The 13,557-nt window shown below is 44.7% G+C and overlaps 1 protein-coding gene across 2 annotated transcripts in view; it reads right to left on the reverse strand.

Moving 5' to 3' along the window:
- adamts6 (ADAM metallopeptidase with thrombospondin type 1 motif, 6) overlaps positions 1–13,557 on the reverse strand; it is a 66,115-nt gene that overhangs the window by 43,911 nt on the left and 8,647 nt on the right. For both annotated transcript variants that reach the window (XM_084383994.1, XM_084383993.1), the window contains 7 exons: positions 12,994–13,376; positions 9,868–10,042; positions 9,004–9,227; positions 8,745–8,828; positions 5,960–6,105; positions 2,853–2,896; positions 248–353 (listed from right to left, as the gene is read on the reverse strand). In XM_084383994.1, coding sequence (XP_084240120.1) covers positions 248–353; positions 2,853–2,896; positions 5,960–6,105; positions 8,745–8,828; positions 9,004–9,227; positions 9,868–10,042; positions 12,994–13,376 — 1,162 coding nt within the window. The remainder of the gene's footprint in view (positions 1–247; positions 354–2,852; positions 2,897–5,959; positions 6,106–8,744; positions 8,829–9,003; positions 9,228–9,867; positions 10,043–12,993; positions 13,377–13,557) is intronic.

A 13,557-nucleotide genomic window follows, 5' to 3' on the forward strand; every position in this document is an offset into this window, starting at 1 on the left:
AAACGATGTTGTCTTGATATCTATAAAAATTAATCTTTAACTTTGTTTACTGAGGGTTTTGTCTCTCGAATAGAAAATCAAACAAAAGATTCACGATATCAATATTTAAGTTGTTAATATCAACGTAATCGTCGACTCTGTTACATCCCGAGTATTTCTGCTCTGTAAGGTGTCGTTAAGGATCTTTAACAACGACTCTGATGTTCCTTCTCTGATGTCATCGACTATCTGGATCTTAGAAACTCACTTGTGGCCGATCTCGTGCGCGATGGTGAAAGCAGAGCCGAGTCCGATGTCTTCATTGATGCTGCAGCTCCTCTCCGGCTCGCACATCCCAGCCACCGAGGCCAAGCCTGGACACACACACACACACACACACACACACACACACACACACACACACACACACACACACACACACAGGTCAGGATGCAGCCTTTCTTTAGGAGTCGTGGTCATAAAACATTGTGATTCAACACATCTGATCTTTAGCATCACCAGCTAGACGTCTTCATTTTTCATTCCTTACAAACTTCAGGCTGCTGGAAAACGTCTAGACGAGAGTTTAGATTTATACATTTCAATTCATGTAACAAGGGAGCGCCTCGAACACGAGCCAAGAGCGGGAACATAAGAACCACCCCCCCCTCCTCCTCCTCGCCGGCGGCGTACCCCGGCAGAAAGACCTGTCAGAAGATGTAGATGTTTTCCTCATTTCAGAACCAGAGAACGCGGGGAGAGAGAAACGCCGAGGAGAAGGTGTTCAAAGTGAGAAAGCCTCCACGATCCAGGTGTCGCAGCTTCTTTTCTTTTTCTCCTGAAGCCTGACAGGTCAGATCGGGAGACAGGAGGCAATTCTTCACAGATTACATCTACAGGTGACTGCAGAGCGGATCGGATGACAGCGCAAAGCAGGTGTGTGTGTGTGTGTGTGTGTGTGTGTGTGTGTGTGTGTGTGTGTGTGTTGGGGGATGTGGGAAGTTTTGTTTCATTCGCCGAGGTATTAAAGGAACAGTTCACCGAAAAAATGAAGCTTCAGTCATCATCTCTTCACCCCCCGAGCTGACGGAGAGTCAGGTGAAGTCGCTGTTGTGACTGAATAAACTGAACAGGACAACGCAATTTATACTGTTTTACTTTGTTTATAAGTGGCGGACCCTGCCAAGTTAAGGTGATAAAACTACGTGGTTAGATTTAGGAAATAAAAACACTCGGTTAGGTTTTAAAAACAGATCATGGTCTGGATTGAATTGATAAATCAGGGTTCACTTGTGGTTTCACACCTGACAGGAGCAGCGATGAGCCCCAAAAATTAAAAATCATCTCTGTTTGAAGTGACGAGGCACACAACACTCTGTGTGACGAGTTTTTAGGGAGACCAGGATGAAAAGAGGGCGAAAAGGCGTCTTCAACGTTCGGACTGAACATTGACCAGTTTTCAGAGGAATCAACGCTGAAATCCCGGCTCATGCTTGATTTGATACAGCGAGATGTAAGTGAGAAAATGTGTTTTTCTTTGTAATTTGCGTGCACTGACCCTTTAAACTGATCTGAAGAAATTCTCAAAGAAAGCTTCGGATGATGCTTTGATACCGGCAGACGTGACGCGCCGGAGGAACCGTATCGTTCATGTTTCGGTGGTCAGCGCCGCTCCAGAGTTTCTTGCTCAGTCTGCGTGAACTCTGTGGCTCGCTGCTAAAAGCGGCGTGGCTTTTGTATCCTCTTCACTAAGAGGCTAAACAAGAATAGACTCGCAAATCAGGAGGCCAGTGAAGCCATTACTGCAGGGAAGAGAGGGAGCCTGGAGGTGAAGAAAGAAGGAGCAGAGGGAGGGAAAGGAAGGAGGGAGGCTACTCTACGATTACTCTAAGAATGTGTGTGAGAGAGTGAGTGAAGTGAGAGCAAACACACACACAAGTTGTTTTCTTAGCACCGGGGTGGATTGTGTATTATCTCCAGCCCCGTGATTACTCGGCGACCCTAAAGGCCAGCGATCTGACCCCGAGGAGCATGATCCCCCTGAAGAGGAGGAGGGAGGAGGAGGAGGGAGGAGGAGGAGAGGTGAGGTGAGGGGGTGGGGGTTGAGACAACGAGGAAGCCGAGCAGATGCCGGGGCAATTAAAGCGACCGGGGAATGTGACGAATGCGGTCAATCTGTCAAACCACCCCTGAAGTCACAATATTACCTCCAAGATATACTGTGGTGCCTGCGGGGCCTCGACAAAGATAAGATGGGGAGAGGAGGGCCGGGTGGAGGAGAGAGGAGGAGGAGGAGGAGGAGGAGGAGGAGGAAGAAGCTTGCTGTCCTTTTTCCACCTCAAATACCTCCACAAGCAGCATATCACCCACTCTATCTCCCTCCTAACACTCCCCGTAATTGTCCTTTTCCCCCCCTTCTTCCTCCTCCTCCTCTTCTTCTCCTCTTCCTCCTCCTCCTCTCCTCGACACACACACCTTCTCCTCTCTCCCTCGGCCTCGGTGGAAGTGTAAACACCTTCGACAAACTGAGGGTTGGAGGCGGAGGAGAGCGAGCGCTTTTTATAAACCGGAGCCGACCGCGGCGAGTCCAGGTTTGGTGGAGGAGGAGGGTGGGGGGGGGGGGGAGTCGCTGAGGAGCTATAATAACACAAGTGAAAACATCCTTCTCATTATGTCTCACAGGAGGAGACCGAGGCGAGCGCCGCCGCCGCTAAATAAGGTTTGTCTGAGGACACGTCGAAGGTCGGGCGAAAATGAAAACCTCTCCAGAGGGAAGAAGAGGAGACGAATGAAATTCTCAACCAGAGAATCAGATGAAATTATAAATTTGGCAAGAAGACACATGTTAACTCTCCCTCTGCTCCAGCACTCACCTAAGGTACCACAGGGTTTGTTCTTGTAGGTGCAGATGTCGTACCTGCAAGACAAGAAGAGGGACAAAGAGCACAGTTCAATTAACTTTAAGACTTTATCTTGAGTACTAATCAGTAATATTTGAACTCGATATCTTCACTTTGACTCAAGTGCGACTTTCAGGTAAAACACCTGGTCCACTCGTCCATCTATAAGCATGAGGCTTGTGCAAAAAGCCGCTTGGCTGACACACATGAAGCCTCGACTCTTCGCTCACACACAGGTAATCCAATAGAGCGTGGAGGAGGGGGCTTTAAGAAGACATCATACATTTCAAATGAATGATCCAATCATTCCTAAAGCTTTTAATCTATTAAAACCAAGGGCACAGCAAATTTAATTTCACCCTCCTCCCCGTCTCTCCCTCACTCTCCCCATAAACTCCTCGTCCTCCCTCCTCCCAGTGGAGAAGCTCCAAACCAGTGAGGTTTGATCCTGACCTCGTTGAGGACGTCTGTTTGTTTTGATTTATTTCCCTAATTTCCCCTTGCGGTCTTTATTTTTTTAACGTGACAAACAAGGCAGCAGCTCAAAATGCTGTCCGGCGCAGAGGCTGACAGAGAAGCAACAGTGCTGCTGCTGAGGCGATGATGATGATGATGATGATGATGATGATGATGAGGGTCGTAACAACACTCCTCAGAACTTTTGACACTTTATAACGTAGTAATTATATTCATTTGGTTGTTGCAGTTGGAGTTAGCTCGATGTGTCGTGACAACAGTGAAGTAAACTTAACAATTAAGCGCACAAAATACTCGTGACATTAAATTTCTCTGCCTTCAATCTGTGGCTGCAACTGACCGTTACAATAAAAAATTATAAAAAAGCAGCAGATTTTTCTTAAAAAGGAAGGTTATGGGGCTGCAACTAATGATTATGTCCACAGTCAATTATTTAATCGATTAGTTTACTTGTTGTTTGGTTTTATAAAATGTGAAAAAATGCCCATCAGTGTTTCCAAAAGCCCGAGATGACGTCGTCAAATGTCACAGATGAGGGAAGAAACCAGAAAATATTCACGTTGAACAAGCTGAAATCAGAAAATCTTAAAAATGACTCAAAAGAATCAACTGATTATCAAAAGAGCTGTCGATTCATCTAATATCTGATTTATCGATGAATCCTTCCATCGTCTTCACATTTCTTGTTCTGTTCACACCAAATCTCAGAGATGTGCCGTTTTTATGACATCATTAAGTTATTTAAACGTTTAATTGATTATTAAAATAGATGCCGCTTCACTTTCTGTCGCTTTACTTTCTATTAATGGACAAATCTTTGTCCGCTCTACTTCCATCGCTGATCTACAAGTTGAATACAATCGGCTGACAGCTGCACGCATCGACCGACCAACTTTTTTAGGTGCATTCTTCCAGCATCACGAGGAATGTCTGACTGCTCCTCCAGACACGGCGGTTAATGAGGGCTTCCTGTCCACCATCAGCTATTTATACTATCTCCAATGTTAGCATCTCTGAGCTCAGCGGGCGCCTCCTCCCCACAGCTTATTATCTCATTATCTCTCGCCCTCTTTTTTACTCAGTATTCACCGAATCTATATTTACTCCGCATTAACCAATACTTCACCATATGCCCAACGGCGGTGTGGATGTGCGCCATCTACGGGCTATAATAGCTTCGACACAACTGACATCTGTGCTGCAAGCAACTGTTTTTTTTATACCTCAATCTAAACTTCACCGTTAGCGCACTTAAAGGAAATGTTCACCCCCATCATCTCCTCCCTCCATGCCGATATAAAGTCAGGTGAAGTCTCGTCGTCCACAAAACATTTCAGGAGCTTCACAGTGAAACAGAGTTGCAGCGTTCTGCTGAACAACTGAAGTAGCTGGAGACGGAAAAACTACCAAAACAACATAAAATGGCTCCATTCAGCTCGTCAGCTGTAATCACAGTCTCCAGAAGCCCCGAGAGCACAAATCGATTAGACCAGATTTTATTTAAACCCTCAACGCGCGGTCGGTCTCGTCAGGCGGGGTGTAAATAACATTTGTGTCTTATCTTATCTTATCTGACGTTTCATGAGGTGTTTCATGTCTAAAATGATATACATGACTATGAAAAGGAGTCTGGGTTCCTCTTTCCAGTCACGCCCTGAGGATGACCCAGCGTGGGTCGAAACCGGTCAACGGTTTTTTCTCCTTTGTGATTTTTCCGCTCTGAGATGCCCTGACGAATAAATCCTTGGCTCGGTGCATGACTGCGTGCTTCCCTTTTCTAGGTTGGTCAGTTTATCTTCACATTCACCTGGAGTTTACTAATCCACAGCTGAGAGCGCCTGGTATCGTCTCCTCCTGCTCATATACTGTCTGAGATAAACCCCATGACCACTGCATCTAGACTGTACGAAGCAGCCTTCGGTGCTGCCGGTGCTCGAAGCTGAAACCAACAATAAAAACAGGAGCCAAAGGAGCTGGAGAACATCAGCTGACAGACAACAAGCAAGAGCACACTAATGATAGAAAGGCTGTTCTGAACAGAGCCCAGAGAGTCAAAAAGCTTGGCTGCAGCCCATGTCAATCACCGAACACCATCCTCTCTCTTGACAAAACCAGAGGGGGGAATATAGACCTGAGTTGCTAGGTTATGTGGCCAAAACAGTCCTGGCAACAATGAAGCCTGTTCCAGGTAATGACAGAGGTTTGCTGTTTTATGGTAACACCCATGACATAAATTGCAGTGTGACAGGTACAGCACATTTTATTTTAAGAACCGAGGCCTTTACTCCCATCAGCTTTAACAGTTACAGGTAAAAAAGTTTGTGCACAAGAGCTGGACATGTGGGGGTCTGAGTACTGAGAGCTGCTGGCCTCCGCTATTAGCACACACACACACACACAACGACAGTGTGAAGCTGGACCAGTGAATGCACAGCTTGTATGTGCCAAGAGCACTGAAAATAACCTGCAACCTATTTGCTCAAAATGAGAAAATTAGCGGTACTTACAATGAAGGTAACAACCAAATGAAACAACTCGTGCTCTTTGAAGTATCCACGCCGGCAATATGTTTTCCATACCCGCAGACCTGAGATTACACTTACCGGGTGATTAGGACAGCGTTGTCATGGTGAGCCATTCCATTTTCGGGAATGCTGTTGCCGTCGCCGTGATGAGACAGGATGGACTTCTGCCACTTGCAGAAACTGTCCAGAGACTTGTCAGCATGATGGTTGATCTCCAGGTTCGGCTGCCAAAGACAAAACACATGCAGCAAACACTGAAACATGATACAGTACCACAAAGCAAAAGCATATGATGCAGCACAAAACTGCTAGTTTCAGTACAATGAAGTACTGAATAATATCATCGTATCATAACCTGTCGTATTGTAATTGTGTTGTATTGTCTCACATCACATCAATCACCAATGCATCTGTGTCGTATCCTTTCATATTGCATCATATCACATCGTATCTTTATAACATGTTGTACTGTATTCATGTCGTATCGTATCATGTTGCATCGTATCGTATCGTATCATCATAACATGTTGTACTGTATTTGTGTTTTATCGTATCATATCGTATCGCATAGTATCGTATCACGTATCATAACGTGGCGTACTGTATTTGTATTGTATCCTATCATGTCATATTACATAATATATCATTATAACGTGTCTTACTGTACTTGCGTAGTATCATTTCATATCGTATCGCATCACGTCATAATGTGTCGTATTGTAATTGTTTCATTTCGCATCGTATCTCATTGTATTGTATCTTATCATAGTGTTCTGTATTGTATTTGTGTTGTATCCTTTCATATTGTATCATAACGTGTCCTAATTTATTTGTGTTTTTATCGTATCATATCGTTTGGCATCATATCGTAACCTATTATAATGTGTTACCACGTATTTGTGTCATATCCTTTCATATCACATTGTATCGTATCCTATCGTTACGTCTCATATTGTATTTATGTCGTATCATACCATCTGGCACACGATACAGGAAAGAGACTGCACGTTCTGCCAGACTTAAAGGTCACGCTTCACCTCAACGTGCCCTACAGAGGGAAGACCCTCTCTAGAGCTGGTGTTTGGTGTCTCCTGCTGACGTCATGATGGTTTGATTACAGCCACGTACGTTTGTATCAAGATTTACGCCTCTCAACAACTGATGGTCTCAACTGTCTCCTGTCCAGTGGAGGCAGAACTCCAACTAAATGTGACACTGAACATAACGCCACGTGTTGACAGCACTAACCAAGGAGCCACCAAGTAGAGCGATTATCTGGATGAATTATTAGAAGGAGTGCTGAACTGGGATCAGAGAGGGTTTAGAGGACAAGTTGTTGGGACAGCAGAAAGTTTCTGTATTTGATTTAAGCCGTCGTAAAGGTAAAATCATTTAGAGCAGGAAGAATTAGAGGAATCAAAAAAGGAGTAGAAGAAGGAGTTGCATTATTTGAGGAGAGCAGGAGATTTGGAAAGAAGACGAGCGGGAGGAGACGGAGTGAAGCGAAGTCTGCAAAATGCATCTACGTCTATGAATGTAATGGGCTCAACGACCGTAAACCGATGATTGATCACTCTGATTAATTACTAAACAACTCAACAGGCCATCAGTGACTCACTTCCACCATAAAATGTTGTTTGTGCTGTAACTCTATTTTCTGTGAATTTTGTCCAAATCAAGAGCTGAGAAACTTCCTTCCCACTGGATCAAAGTGCGGCTCCGCTTTACATGAAAACCTGTTTTTTGGACGTGACGCTACATAAAGAGCCGCGATGAAAAAAACCAGATGTTAGACGGCGCTCTGTTTCTGCCATCACACATACATGCACATGTGGAGCGCATGTAAAAAAATCCTCAATGGAGGCTCCCTGAGGGAAGATACCTGCGAGCATGTTTTTTAATCTGAAGCGGTGTATAGTCTCTCCTCTGCCTCCCCTCCGACCACGGCAATCATGTTACATACTGCAGCTCACTCACGGGAAGTAAATCGGTTACACACTGACTGCAGGTGAAGACTCGCGGCAGTAATATGGGTGATAATACTGCATTGAGCTGCTATGATTTATCGATCCATTCTCATTCTTATTCCCTAATTATTTTAATAATAGATTTGTCAGTTTGAGCAATTTTTTCCAGAAAAAAAGATGATTTTCATAATCCAGGTCTCCAGAAGCCCTGAGATCCCAAAATTGATGTGAAAAGACGTTATTTACACATTTTCTACAGCTGAAATCTTCACTGTGGCTGCAGACACCCCGTCTGAAGTGGGAGCACGAGCTGGACCTCGCATGGGGGGTGTAAATAACTTTCCAAATCAATTTGGGATCGCGGGGCTTCCAGAGGACTTGGATCACACCAGACGAGCTGAATGGAGCCATTTTATTTTATTTTTTTAAATGTTTTCCCTTTTTAAATGAAGTCTCCAGCTGCTTCAGGTGTTTAGCAGAATGCTGCAACTCTGTTTCACTGTGAAGCTCCAGAAATGTTTTGCGAACTACGAGACTTCAGCTGACTTTATATCAGCATGGAGGGAGGAGGTGAATTATTATTTTTGGGTGAACTGTTTCTTTAAGAAGCTGGAATCTGATTATTGTGACTTTTTTCCCTGAAAACACAAAATTAACTGATTTTCTGCTGATTATCCAAACAGCTGTCAACTTATTTAGGAGCCAAACTTGATTTGAAGACTTTACTTACTCCCTCGACATTCAGTCGAGCTCGTGCACCCACATCAGACGGGGTGCATGCCAACACTTTTTTAGCTTAGCAGCAGTCGTGTTTGGCTTTGGGAAACACTGATCAAGATTTTCATGAATTAAAACTAAATTAATGATAAAAGTTAAATAAAATATATTTTTCTTACCTGATCTTCGGTCAGAACAATCAGCCGGGTCACAATAATGTTCACAACATTTCCTAGACTGGCATCACGGTAAAGTTTGGCAACCTGACCTCCAGAAAAGAAGAAAAGACACAAAGTCAGACAAATTGTGTCCGAGAGCCACAACATCTGATCTTCAACCATTAAGTGAAGAAAATGAGCCAAACAACGGAGAGACTGCAACAACAACAACAACAACAACAACAACAACAACATGAGCAAAAAGTAGGATCAAACTTACAATATTCATTACAGACAAGATGTAGTGCTCAATGTCTTTGCGTCCGTGGTAACCGACCATCATTTTATCAGCGACCACAAGCGTCTCGACGAAGCGCTCGCTGCTGACGGAGCGCCGCTGCCGGTGGGTGCTGTTCGACTGCTCGCTGTCGTTTAGGGGTGCGGGAGACGAGTGGACAGGTGGAGGTGTGCTGAACTGGCAAGGTGCACTGCTTTTATTGAGGTCTGTCAAAGAGAAACTGAAGTGAATAACGACATCAAGCGTGCTTTGAAAAATGAGATGCGTTATCTGTGGGAGAGGGAGCCGGTCTGAGTGTCGTAGGTGCACTCGGGGGAATCTGCCCCTTTGAACCTCGCAGCTAAGAGCCTCCTCTTTATGACCCAGATGCTCTGGGAAAAAGCTATAAGATGGTACATGTTCGGGCACGCCAGCTTCTTGACGATGACAGCCCTTTGCTGTTTCTTATAAGACCTTGGCCCAAATACCTAAATATCCACCTGGTTCCTTTTTCCAGCCCGTCATATCTCAGCAGACACAGTATCTGCTGGAGCTGTTTGAAATCCTGAAAATCTGAACATGATTGTTGCTTCTATAAATAGGATTTGTGCTTCTATAAAAGTCAGAGCCAAGTCACTCTTTATGCACTGAGGGGCCTTTTATGAAAAGCTGAGAGTGAGACTTTTTTCTTACAGGTTGAAAGGTGTCCAGGCCAGGAGCAACTATAGCACACAAGAGGCCCGGTCATGTCTACCAGAACCTGGGCCTAGAACCAAACCAGCACTTCCTCTAACCTGCTATGTATAGTTATTCCTTTACGTCAGTTCCACCCACACAGAGTCCAAACCCAGATGGAGGTTCACCAACCTGAAATGCCACAGCTGAACTCCTGGCTATGCTCTTGTGGTGAGGGAATGGCAGACATTTTATAAATAACATGTTGCTGTGCTTCGTCCAGGTTCCATTCGCTGGAGGTGGTGGAGGAAATGTTCTTCAATGGCTCGATCAAATACTGTTCTTCCTCTGTTGTTATGACGCCGTGCTTGTTTGCGGGAGAAAACCAAAGAAAGAGACGAGTTACAAACACAAAACATGTGTCTGAAATCTGAACACAGCACAGGTAAACACACACGTTTTGTTTTCAACGCACTTTCATTCAGTTAAAGGTGACTCCTCCTGTATCGATATCACACCATTACTGCGACATAAGTGTTGTTTTTTCCTGATTTTAAGTAAAGTTATGTCATTTTCTGAACTCTCCGGCCTGTTCTACTCGTCCTGATACCCAGTCGTTACATCCACATCATCCCCTGATGATTATTGATCAGACAAAGCACCAATAATCATCCCTACAAAATCGAGGTACTTAGTCAGAAATATTGTGATATTTGATTTTGACTTTAACATTTAAGAAGTCCTATAGAGGAGATATATATCGTGTAACGCGATGTAACCTATAAATATCGCAATCCCAGTTTTAGACGGGCGAAGTAAGTGCACAATTAGACGCATGTTTGCCTCAAGCTAACCCAAAAAGACAAAAAGATGTGTGCACGAGGGTAAATAAAGGAGAGACTGGAGGAAATCAACAGAAACAACTGGAGATCAGTCCTCTTACAAATGTCTGCGCAGTCAGGACATTATGGGAAATGTAGAACCCAGTGTTTTTGGATTCGGAGGGACTGAGAAGTGTTTTTTTCCTTTATTGTGTCTCTAACAAGCCTCTCAGCTTGTAAAAGTTACACTTAATAGGCGGGGTACTCCTTTAAATAACTAATATATTCCCTCGTGTGACCTCTGACGTTGTGTTTCAGCTCCATCAAGACCAACATCGCAGATCGCTCTCAGTCCTTCAGCCGCCTCGGTGGCGCATCGACAGGGAGAAACCCTTCAAAATGAGTTTTGTAGAAAAACACTGGCTCGGCTCTGTAAAAACCTACAATGAGAGCAATTAACCCCACATCACGCCAGCACACAGAAACATGTTCGATTTGGGGTTTTAATAGTGTGTGATGTCAACATCTCCAAACTGTCCAGACAGCTGATTACATTAAAGCACAGACACAGTTTTGTCCATTTTTGGTGCTGTTAGAAAAAAGGGCAAACACTAATTCAATTTATGATTCTCCGTGTAGGTCCTGCCAACACATTTGGCTACAGGTTTCTCTCCACATGATTTCATTTGCCAATAAGAAGCGGGGCCTTTTTTTCCCCTTCTTCAGAGTTATTCAGAACCGAGGAGGGATATTAAAACGTCTTCCAATTTCTTGATTAGCAAAGAGAAGCTGGACAGTCGCGCAGTCTGTGGATAAGAGCCCGAGGACTAAAAGCTTAGACGGGATAATTAGATGCCTTGTTAGCGCCGCTTAGTTTTGTTTTTTGAACACTCGGGGTAATATCTCTGACTTTACGCGCATTATTTTACAGATCAGATAAAAAGAAATGTGATCTCAGCGATGGGAAGCTTTTAAAGTCTGAGGATGAAAAGTGTGATATTTAACGCACAAGTGGAAAGAAAAAAGCCTCTGACGCTTCTCGCTAACAGATCCCCGAGATGATTTCTCTACATGAGCATCACCTCGCTCCAAGCTGCAGACTCGCCGTGCCAAGTGGACGCGAGCCAAGATTCTGTTAAGCAAACTACAATTGGTCTAATCCTCGGAAAGATTGGCTGACATCAGAGCAGCACAAGCTAGGTATGTATTAGTTATCTGACATTAGCGTCGGGGTTTGTTTGAGGTTAGCAGTGTGAACTCCAATACACCCCCTGCCTCTGTCACTTAGCCCTACCCCTTCATTTTGCACTACAGGTAGGGTGTCCCGATCCCTGTCGGGGCTTCACGGCCCTCCAGGGATCAAGTCTTACCCCTTCTCCTCATTTTCAAGGAGTTACAAGGGATAGTGGTCTATGAAGGTCGACCCTCACCATCGCTCACAACTTTAAACGACCAAGTCATCAAATAAACAAGAACACTGCTGCATTAGCTGGACACTAGCGGTGCTTCATGGGCTAACATTAGCATGATGTGCTCCTCGCTGCCAGTCTGCACTGATATTAGAGGAGCAGCAGGTCACGTCCCTTCCCGTTCCCCTCAGTGGATTTGATAAAACCTTTGTCTGTTAGTGAACGAAGAGAGACGAATAATGTATTGATCCTGTCTGAATTGTGTCATGAACCACACACACATGATATTTGTCAGTTTGTCATCAAACTAAAGAAACATCAGACGTCATTATGAAGACGACACAGCCAACAGCCTCGTTAGTGACGTCGTCTCCTAACTCAAACATTGTAGAGCTGCTCCTGTATATCAGCAGCTCACAGAACTGAACCAGAACCAGCTCTCCTGTCACAGAGCTGCAGTCGTCAATATGAGCAGATTTATTGTGATTTTCATCTTTTTTACGACCTTTTCTGAGCCCAGTCGGCTCCATGTTGGTTTTGGTGCTCACTGAGCGCTTTAACACAAAACTACATGATATTTTACTTTAATTACAACAAACTGAGACTTGGAAAATTATCTTTTAAATTGACAAACATCATATGTGTGAATCATGACAATTCAAACAGGATCAAAGACGTGACTTCGGCTCTCTAAGGAGTGGTGTAGCGATGACGTACTTTTGTAGCTAACCCGGAAGTTAGCATCGCCCCGGTTCCCTCTGTGGGATTTTGGATTATTGCAGAAAATAATCTCTGTGACTATGATTCTTACAGGTTATAATCTTCAGCCTGTGGGAACCACACACCTTGTTTCACACATTCAACTGAAAACCAATTCAAAGAAGTGGAACCGGAAGTTCAAAAACCTCCCGCAGCACTCAGAAATGTTCATCATGTCTGTTTACACAAACACCACTGACGACTACTCGTGATGTATGAGGGTCTTTCTCATGTTTCACAGCCGGACATTTCACCCACTGGCCCTTATAACTCTGTTCTGAGGAGGCAAACAGGCAAATGTGCCAGTGAAAGTCTCCCCTCGTACTCACCAGGCCTTTGCAGTTGCTGAGTGCCACTCTGGTCGTGCTGTGCTGATTTTGCAAGAATCCCACATAGTGACAGTTATCTACCATGTTATGACGCCACTCCAGCCCGTCTTTACCCCAATACTCCACTGTAAAATGTTTTGACACCAGGTGGGGGTTGAGCGTCAGGTTTAAGTGAAAGTGCTTTCCGTAGGCTGACAGTCTGTAGAACAGCCGGGACTCTGGGGGGTCCGACGCGGGCAGCTGTCCCATGATGGGATCCACCGCGCCGCGTCTCCGCCGGCCCGGCCGGTGGTGCTTCACAGTGTAGCTCAGGAACTCTCCGTTCTCATCCACCCGCACCGGGACAGTCAGCTGGTAGTGCTGCAGGTAGGACAGGAACTCCTCTTTAACGGGAAGAAGAAGAGAAGAGATAGTGAACATACTGCTGGGGACAGTACAAGTGTTAAAGGAACAGTTCAGGTTCAGTCAGGTGAAGGTTCGTAGTCCACGACACATTTCTGGAGCTTCACAGCGAAACAGTGCTGCAGTAAAACAACATGAACTGGCTCCATGCAGCTCGATGAG

Source organism: Pagrus pagrus (assembly GCF_965226575.1).
Source record: "Pagrus pagrus genome assembly, chromosome: 19".
NCBI lineage: Eukaryota > Metazoa > Chordata > Actinopteri > Spariformes > Sparidae > Pagrus > Pagrus pagrus.